At 46.1% G+C, this 9,676-nt stretch overlaps 1 protein-coding gene across 2 annotated transcripts in view; it reads left to right on the top strand.

Annotated features, from left to right (window-relative positions):
* abtb2b (ankyrin repeat and BTB (POZ) domain containing 2b) overlaps positions 1 to 9,676 on the top strand; it is a 45,942-nt gene continuing 36,266 nt past the window's right edge. For both annotated transcript variants that reach the window (XM_086208373.1, XM_086208372.1), the window contains exon 1: positions 1 to 1,373. In XM_086208373.1, coding sequence (XP_086064499.1) covers positions 482 to 1,373 — 892 coding nt within the window. In that variant the 5' untranslated portion in view covers positions 1 to 481. The remainder of the gene's footprint in view (positions 1,374 to 9,676) is intronic.

Below are 9,676 nucleotides of genomic sequence, written 5' to 3'. Positions count from 1 at the left end.
TCTCTCCAACGGACTGGTCACCCTGGGGAGGACAGAGATGAGGTAAACTCGGACTTTTCCACGGCCATCCGACTGAGGAAGAACTCATTCCGTGTTTTTGAGGCTGTAAAGGAGTTGTTTCGATACAGGAAGTCTGGTCTGGTGTTCAATTGACGGAGGAGATTTCGTCGTCTTTTAGAAGCCTGGAGAAAAGTTTAAATCCCTGCGCTGCCCGGAGGAAAGGTGAGACGGGGGCGACTGTCGTTTACCTGACTGTCTAGTTTAATAACATCAATAAAGGGCGTTGTTCATGAAAAGCCAGCCGACATCGTCGTATTCCTGCGTGAGTTTTGGGCAGCATGTCTGACAAATGCTGCGCGGTGTAACCAGTCCGTCCAGCTCGGCCGGCGGGGAGTTTCCACGTTGATTGGCTTCCAGGTGAACCACCGACCAGGTTTGCCGCTCTTTTCCAACTCCCCTGTTAAAGTCTATTTTCACCATAATGGCTGGCGTGAACAATGTCCACATGAAAACCTTGGAGGACCTGACTCTGGACTCTGGTTACGGGGCGGGAGACTCCTGCAAGTCCCTCAGCTTGTCCTCCTCCAAGTCCAACTCCCAGGCTTTCATGACGGCCCCTCATCGGGGCAACTGGTGGTACTACTCCGGCTCAATGAACAGCAGGAACAACAGCTGGGACACTGTTAATACTGTCCTGCCTGAGGATCCAGAGGACATCTTCTCGAAGTGTCCCCGTCTGCCAGAACTGGAAGAGTTCTCCTGGACTGAGGAGGAGGTGGCCAGGATACTGCGTAAAGTGGCGGAGAATGGGACCCCTAAAGGCGGACCTACACCTGTGTTCTCCCCGGAGGCTGTGAAGCGGCTGTCAGCTCTCCTCCGCAAGGCCCTGATCCGCATCTCCAGAGAGGCGCAGCGGCTGAGCGTCATGCACTGCCGCTGCACCCGCTTCGAGGTCCAGAGCGCCATGAGGCTGGTGCTCAGCTGGGCCCTGGCCGACCACTGCGTCTCCGCCACTGTCAAGGCCATCTCCATGTACAGTATGAGCGCCGGAGAGCTGCTTCGGAAGGGCAAGTCTGCCCGCTGCGGCCTCTCCTTCTCCGTTGGACGCTTCTTCCGCTGGATGGTGGACACTCGCATATCTGTGCGCATCCATGAGTACGCTGCTATATGCTTGACTGCATGCATGGAGTCTCTGGTGGAGGAGATAGGAACCCGGGTCCTGATGGCGGAAAGAGGTCATTCAGGGCCGGATTCAGGGTCAGTTGGCGCACCGGTGAGTGCGGAGGCCCTGGAGGGGGTGGTCAACAACGACGCGGAGCTGTGGGGGGTTTTGCAGCACTATGAGCACCTGATCTGCGGGAAGAACGCCAATGGTAAATACAAAACCCACTCTTCAGTGCAACAAATGTCTGTAAATGGGTGCAAATGACATCTTGCGGTGGGCTTTGTTGGTAGTCAACACTCAACCCTAACCTTTTTCCCCCTCCTGTCACACGCTCCTTTCAGAGTTGTGGTCAACTCTTTCCACTCTCTCACCTTCCACGTGTGGAAAAGGTGAAACCCGCCTGCTGCCGGATACAATGGCAGACCTTTATGTGTGCGAGCATTTGATGGATTTGCTCCTAATGTGACTTGTCAGAATAGGAAAATAACAGTCATCTGATAGGAACAAAGAACACACTTTCTGCTTGACCAGTGAGGAGAAACGACTGCAGGATTTTGTGTCCAGTGGCCAAATTTGATTTTAACGACTTCGCCCTCCTGTCAGTTGCAAGAGGGAGTCCTCCTATGTCATACCTGCAGTTAAGCGTGACTGCTGTGATTTGAGGTGTAGGTAGGAGGCTTGTCTATTGACACGGCTCTCTATTTATTCTGACATTGTCCCCTCATCGTCTTACTGCGCTATCGTTTAACCCCCCTCCAGCTTTCATTTCCTCATCCCTCTGTGTACAAATCCCATTCACCATTCCCACATCAGCTCTGTCTTCCAGCTCCAGCTGTGCATCCTGCTCCCTCTCCACTTGCTTCCTCCACCTTTTCATCCCTCCTCCATCAACTCTCTTCCTCTCCTCTCTTTGTCATACCTTACTAGACGTCTATATTGGCAGCTCAGTGTTGAGTTGATTCATGAGCTTGTGTTGAGACAATATAAGCAGTCTTTGTTTGTGGCCCACTACCAGCTCCCTGGAGCAGAGCTTTCTTTTCTTTTTCTTTTCTTTTTTTTTTAAAAACTGCAGCACAATGGCCTTTTGTTGTGTGATGGTGCAGCTTAGCCCAACGCAGAGCGAGTGAAAACAAATGCAGGGGAAGCTGGGGGCACACGAGCATGAACATCCAAGTTCACACACAACAGGAGGAGGGAGAGAGAGAAATTAACTTAACAACTCTGTTATTACAAGGCTGCAATTAGAGGACTTTCTATTGTTCGCAGTGAAAATGTCATCACACAGGGGCAACTCTGTGAGCAAGCGTGGCATACTCGGGAAGTGGAGGAACAAGTTTAATGCTGCGACTCTCAGCACTCACACATGTGCACTCACTCACCTTTACACTTCCTATTGTGTGCACGCACCTTCAAATGGTTTCATCCACATGCCTGCAAGTAATTAAAGCTCCAGAGTTCAGTTGGACTTGTCTTTTGTCACATGCTCGAGCTGGAGCTGCTTCCCTGCAAAATAAGTGAAAGAGCAGAGCCTTTGTCCCAGTATTTAACCAGATGTCTTGCTTGGGTTTGGATGGGCCTGTTTTGGTGGGTTTAGTTATTGTTTTTTTTAGAGGGGAGGGTGTGTGTGTGTGTGTGTGTGTGTGTGTGTGTGTGTGTGTGTGTGTGTGTGTGTGTGTGTGTGTGTGTGTGTAAAACAACAGACCATTATTCTGACCACCCCAGCTTTTTATAGGCTCATGACTGGGTTGTGTAAACCACACACCCCACACCCCTCTACCACCTTACCACCTGACACCCCAAACCCTACAACCTTGTTGCTGCGCCCCGCCCACCCCAGCATGCAAAAGGCAAGGATCAGTTTCAGTTTCAAAATGGGAGTGTGGGCTACTGATAATTTAGAGGTCAAAATTTTGATAAATACTCCTCCCCTTGCTCTTGATTTCTTTCTATCTCTTCAGCGCGTTCTCTCTCTCAGGGGCTGGTTCACATCTGGAACTCTTTAAGACAGAAATGACTTCTACGGCTCCAATAACAATTCTGAAAACTCCCTCCTTCCCTCCTGCCCTCTCTTGCTTACTCTCGCTTTTGGCTTTCTCCTTTTTTTTTCTTTCCCATTGCGTCCACATCCACTTCATCTTTAACTGTTTATTTCTTCTGGTCTGCAGGGATAGCAGTGGAGTAAGTTGGTTGTGATGTGCCAGGATCTTATTCATTACTCATGCACGCGCACGCACGCACACACACACACACACACACACTCACACACACTCATCAGACGTTCACTTACACACAGACACATGTAGACCCCGAAACTACTGAGTATGCGTTTTGTTGCCTGCATTCAAAAGGCTCCATTGCTCTGGTTGCACTCCCTTCATAGTACCAATATACAGAGGAATCCATTTGTCATTCATTTCTCCTCCCAAGCATGAGTAGCCCTTCCTGGTATAATTTGTTCTGATAGCACTATGGGGCATTTTAAAGTGCATAGTAGTAGCTTTACTAATGGGTAGGGGAAGAGACTATGAAATCATTGATCTTCATGACAGGCACACATATTCTGTTAAACTCTGGTGCAGCTGCCAGGATAGTTTTCCAAGCGCAGGCCCATTTTTAGAGGACTTTTGCAGTATTTTGAGTGCTTCCTCTGCCTGAATTTGTTTGTGTAATTTGTTGTAGCAGGAATCTGTTTGTTAGATATGCAAATGAGTGACACAGGCAATGTTCGGCTCTCACTGGCCAAGTTTCGATTTTATATGGAGGATTGTGGTTGTGAGAGTATGTGCTATGGCTTGAATGTTCCTCATACATAGGCTTTCCTTGGCAGCCGCCCAGTTAGATAAAATCCCTCTTTACTGATTTCATGATTACTGTTTAAATTTAGAGGCTCTGGAATCCATGAAGGGAAGATCAGACAACGTTGCATTTTACACCATTCTTGGCTCCGTTAGACCCGTCAATTTTTTTTATTACTTTTTGAACAAGAGTATCAGGTACTTTGTATTTTTTCCTTCATCGTGTAAAAAGCTAATGTTAAAAATCTTGTGCAAAAACTAATGAAAAGATGTTAACTGTTTAAATTGGGAATTATTTTTTTACACTTTCACATTGCTGTTTATATCAATTCACCATCACATCGCATGAAAGGTAGGACCCTGATGGGTTGTGCATTACATTTATGACTTTTTGATAGAAAACATGTTTGAAAAGTGATGTGACTTGGCACCACACACCACCACAGCTAAATCCTTCACCTGGGGGAAACCCTGATGTGTATTACTGTACATGAAGTCAGGCCTAGCTGAAGGATTCATTCATGGTATGCAGAATTGACCTGGATAAATAAACTTTGATTTGGTTCAACAAAAAGTTCAGCTGTTCTGCCATAGCTCTTTAAAGGTAGTAAAAACAGGCTGTTTGTGATGGGGTGGGGGTTGGGGGCATATGCAGGAGAGCCGAGTGTATGATTTTCTGTGCAGTTTTTCCCTAAATATGTATTTAGCCCAGAAAGAGGCGTGGGAACAGTGGGCAGAAAGATGCAGGGAGAGCAGCCCAGCACTGTGGTCACACAGATGGGGAAACCAGCACTCTGAAAATATACTCACTTCTCCACAAATCTGGAGCAGGATCAAATACAGTTTTGGAAAACATATCAGGACATAAATATTATGGTAAAATCAACTTCAGTTCATCCTTGTATGATGCATGTGTGTTAGGCAGGCTTCAGGGTATTAACAGCAAGCCTGCATTTGGCTTGAATAACCTTCCAGATTAATGTAGGTTAACCTTGTGAGCGCTGTCTATGGGTCAGTGTTTATAGAGTTATGACCATAAGTCACAGATTTAGTGCATAATAAAGGTTTAACCCATTAGAAAACACTACAATTCATGTTAAGTGTTATGTACCAACCACCTCAGGCTGCAGACACACACAAACACACTGATGGTCCATGTCACTGTTTGCACTGGCTTCTTGTGGGCCCAGCTGTAAAAACAGCAACTCTTTAGAGTGCTGGTGTGCACATGTGTTTCAGTGTGCTCATCTGTGGGTGCAGAAATGTACTTGTGTGGGTTTGGACTATTCTTGGAAGAGCATGAGTAGTGCTTTCACAAATATGACACTATGGATGATTTGTTTGGCTAGCATGATGCTAACATGTTTGAAGCGCTCCTTTTTGTTTGGGCTCAGCGAAACTCTAGAAGCTCATCGTAAGGTTTCTGCCTCATGCATAAAAAATAACAGTTTCATGGATAGACATTTTATCCATTAACATGAACTCGCGCTCATTATTGGCTGTTTACTGGTATGAATGCAATGCATCACAAAACTCTGGATCGTATCGTGGTTTTTGAATCACTGATCAATCAGCTCACAGATCAGATGGGGGGTGCAAGTAAATTTGTCCTTTTAGTTTACTTTGTAAATGGCAGTCGGTCTGGAACTGCATGATGAGTGGCGCTAAAATAAGAAGTCAATCAATAATACCTCACCGGCCCACTGAGTGTCACACAGGAGTGACACTACAGGCACGGCATGGAAGCTACTGTGATACTGGTCATCGATGAGAGAGTGTCTCATACGCATGGCCTGTCACAGAGTTGATCGTAGCGTGGCACACTGAAAAAATGAGTCCGTACACGAAGCAAAATTGAGCGTTCTAATGGATATGTACAAAAATGATCCCTCCATGATCTGTCTCTCCCATGGCTTTTACTCTGCAACAATGCCGCATGTCGCTCAGTGAGTCGACTTTTTTTAACAAGGGCCTTGTTCTGGTCCTTGTTAGTCCTGTCCACTATGCCTGGAGATAGGTGGGGGCGAGTGCTGAGCAGTGCACACAAATATTGAAATTAATCTACCGATCACATTTTTGGAACTGTGGGGTTGATTCATATCGATGGCATTCACAGCGCAGATCAATCATGATCCCATCCGCTTTTAACTGGTGAACTGGCACTATAAAAAGCCACAGATAACTGTCTGACCCAATAAGTTATCATGTGTTAAAAATATATATCTATGTCTGACTATCTATCTAGCTATATACCTATGTGTACAAATATATGTATATATATTTTATTTCCATTATTTTTGTGAATTACAGCAGAAGTAACAAGAGAATACGTAGGGTAACACACATCATTAGACCTGCAGTGCTTCCTAAATCTTCTGTCAACTATGCCATGGTTTTTAGTTTGGAGTCCAGTGCAGAATGGTGCTTGTCTCCACAACACACGTTTACAATTGTGCCTTTCCTCAGATAGCATTTTTTTAGTTGAAAGCGTGCCACAGCCTGCTTTTCTTCTTCATACTGTCTCTTAAGGAGTTCCAGTGATGCAGACTGGAACACACTGCAGCCCTTTAAAGGTCCCTTAGAGAGGTTGAACGGGGCATTAATTCTTGTTCTGGGATGTGATATGTGACCCCACAAAAAATGGTTGGGTCTGTAATGGCTCAGAACCTTCCTAAAAGGCTCTCTGAAACCGCTATGTTCCCATGTTGGGTTTAGAATGCATCGTTTGTCCCTATTGGGGTCGTTTCTGACCTTATCTGGCAACCTCATTATTTATGCAGGTGCATGAGTTGATGGCGATCGGTTGCCGTTGTTTATCTGGCAACCTCATTTAACTAGTACTCGGTGATTGGCTGCCCTCACTGTCACTAAAAAGAAAGCACTCCCACTTTCTCGGCTAACTGTCGCCGGTGCTAACTGTGACTGCTACTGTCAATTAACAACATTCCATATCATACAACAACATTCGTGAGATAAGATACCAAGTAGCCACGGCCCATTCGTGGATCCAGCCGTATATGCAGTGGTGGGGTGGCCACCGGGACAACTGGGAGTTTTCCTGGTGGCCTGGCTCCTTGGTAGCCTGGCTGGCTGGCGAGATTCCTTTCCGCCTCAAGCCAGGCCAGGCCAGCTAGGGACAGACAGCCCAGATAAAACAAAGGTCTCAATTCTATCGAGGCCATTCATTCAATCAATCTGTTCAGTCAGTGCTGCTGCTGCTGCAGTCTCCAGTTTGTGTCGCGCAAGCGAGTGACGCGAGAGAGCTGCACTCACTCGGCTCGCTCGCATAATCGCCCCCTCCTGAAATATGTCGAAGGGGCGTGTGTGAAAGGGGTGGGTTCAGTGTGTGTGAGTGGGGGGGGGGGCACTGACTGAACTGTGACGTAACACTTCAGCCAAAAATGCATTGGTCCATTTTCCCGCGGCGATTCAAAAAAGGGGAGATACTTCAAACAGAGGTTATGACACTGCCTCTCCCTTCGTGTGTATTCCCCACAACTGGGGGACGTTGAATAAACACCAAAAACACAAAAAACTTTGATTTTCATTTTAGGTGACCTTTAAACAAAGAGAGCAATCAGTGATGCCTTTTGCCTGTTGTTTGGTTGAGGATGTACGGGAGGCTTGGGTATGGTCTTTACATATTCTAAGGCCTTTGTCCTGGGAATGTTCTTTTCTTTGTCTTTTGGGTCCTTGGCCAGTAAAGGGGGAACAGTATGTATCTTTTTGTTCCTCTCTCGGATCTCATCTGAATCCAGCTTCTGTTGTTTCATTTTCACATCATTCTTGTAAATGGCTACATAGTCAGGACCCAAACTTCCCAGGTGTCCAGCTTACATTCTCAGCTCCTTGTAGTCCTTAAGATTGTGTAGCTTGCACATGATTCTCTTGCCTTCATTTTATTTGTCCATCTTGGGTTTAAGTATGTTCACACTCTGACCCAGGCTCAGCTCCAAAAACTTTTCCCACTGTATCTGCACTATATCAAGTGGTGATCGGTGGTGTCCAGGTGAGGTCCTGGGAAACATCTTTTGGACTGTCGGGACTTTTATCCAGTGTCCTGTGGTGGAGGGCTACAATCAGCTCCTGTAATCACACCGTGTGATTGCAACATGACAGTGGTGCAGTGGTCAGCATTGTCGCCTCACGGCAAGAAGGTTGGAGCCCTCGCTCAAGAACAGGCTCTTTCTGTGTGGAGTCTGCATGTTCTGTTCCTGTGTGGGTTCTCTTCAGATACTCCTACTTCCTCCCACTGTCCAACGACATCAAGAGGGGACGAGGCTAAATGTAGTAGCCAATGAAGGATAGGAGAAGCTGCAGGCTAGCTCGTGGCTCTGAGCTCTGCCGATGACCCTTTGTTAGCTTCCTCATACTGGGCAGCTCAACAGGGTGATGATTAAATTTTTTGCAAATTGTGAGCTTTATGTCCTCATTTCGCACAGTGAAGAACTTCCACAATATCCCAGAATTTCCGCAAGGCACGGCTGCGATGCTGTTCACATCGGTCGTCCGCCACACAGTTGCAATATCCATTTGCCCACCAGCATGTCGCCAGCTGCTTGCCGGCTTTGTTATCTTGCTCATATTCTGCTGGTTTGTTCATTGTCTCTTGATTGTTTCAGTCATGGGCACATAGAGTATGTGTTTATATTATGTCCTTTTCCGGTCTGTTTTTGCGATCTGGAGCCTGCACGTGTTTTTTTATTTTGAGAATTGACCGGATATACTTTGCCATTCATGTGGAAATTTCCTCTCTGGCTTGACCTGTCCTTCAAAAATAGACACTGTTTTGCCAGCAAGTGTCTGGTTAGGAATCGGAAGCACATGTCCTGTCGGGCAATTGGTGTAACCCTGGTTGGAAGTTTGACTCATGTTTTGACTTCCCCTCTAAAGTTTCCAAAGTCATCTGAAAAGGAATCCCAGATTTCAGCAGCGTGGGTCATAATTATTACCACTATTGACTGTAAATCTCTGATAAAGTGGAAGCAAAAAAAAGAGGAATGACGAAAATAGGACACACAAAGAGAAACAGACATGATGACATCAATCTTTATAGCTTTTGTGCTTTTTCATCTTCATTTAGTCGTTCTAGTCCAAGTCTTGGCTCACTGTGAGTTGAGGCTTTGCTCTGGTCAGTTCAGATTGGTATCGGGCTTCCTTAGCTTGTTTAAATTGGAAAGCGTGCAGCCAGCGTGTCATATGCGTTACCACAGAGTCCTGGCTGGGATTCTGGAGGGAATCTGTCCTGCACATTGGATTTGTGTTGTGGCTCGGAAAGCTAATGAGCGAACTATGAAGACTAGCTCTAAGATGTCTGGAATCCCGGGCTGTTGCTGCATTATTTTTGTTCAGAGTAACTGTTGTGCATCTCATCATCCCAGGCTTGGAGAATGTGACAACGAATGCACTTGTGTTGGAGTCCAATATACCTAGAATCTGGAAAGAAGCTAGGTGTTTCTCAACTGAAAAGTTTGTTCGAGTGTTTTCAGTTTTCCTATGATGTCACTGATGTCTCATCCTCCTTTTGGTGATGTAGTTAGTCTTTGACAGTGTTGTATAGACCAGCCTCACCCTAAAGTCTGCACCCACTAGTCGTGCCTTTTCATTCATAATATTGTTGTTTCGCTACGTTTTACTGTCTCACTTGCTGTGGACACATTTGACACTCAGTTCTAAAAGTGTCCATGAAGGACAGAACGCGAAGATTAGCATCTAA

This window comes from Aulostomus chinensis, chromosome 7 (genome assembly GCF_037954235.1).
Source record: "Aulostomus chinensis isolate RoL2024-O1b breed Wild chromosome 7, RoL_Achi_v1.0, whole genome shotgun sequence".
In the NCBI taxonomy this organism is placed as follows: domain Eukaryota; kingdom Metazoa; phylum Chordata; class Actinopteri; order Syngnathiformes; family Aulostomidae; genus Aulostomus; species Aulostomus chinensis.
This window is presented reverse-complemented; position numbering and strand designations above follow the sequence as displayed.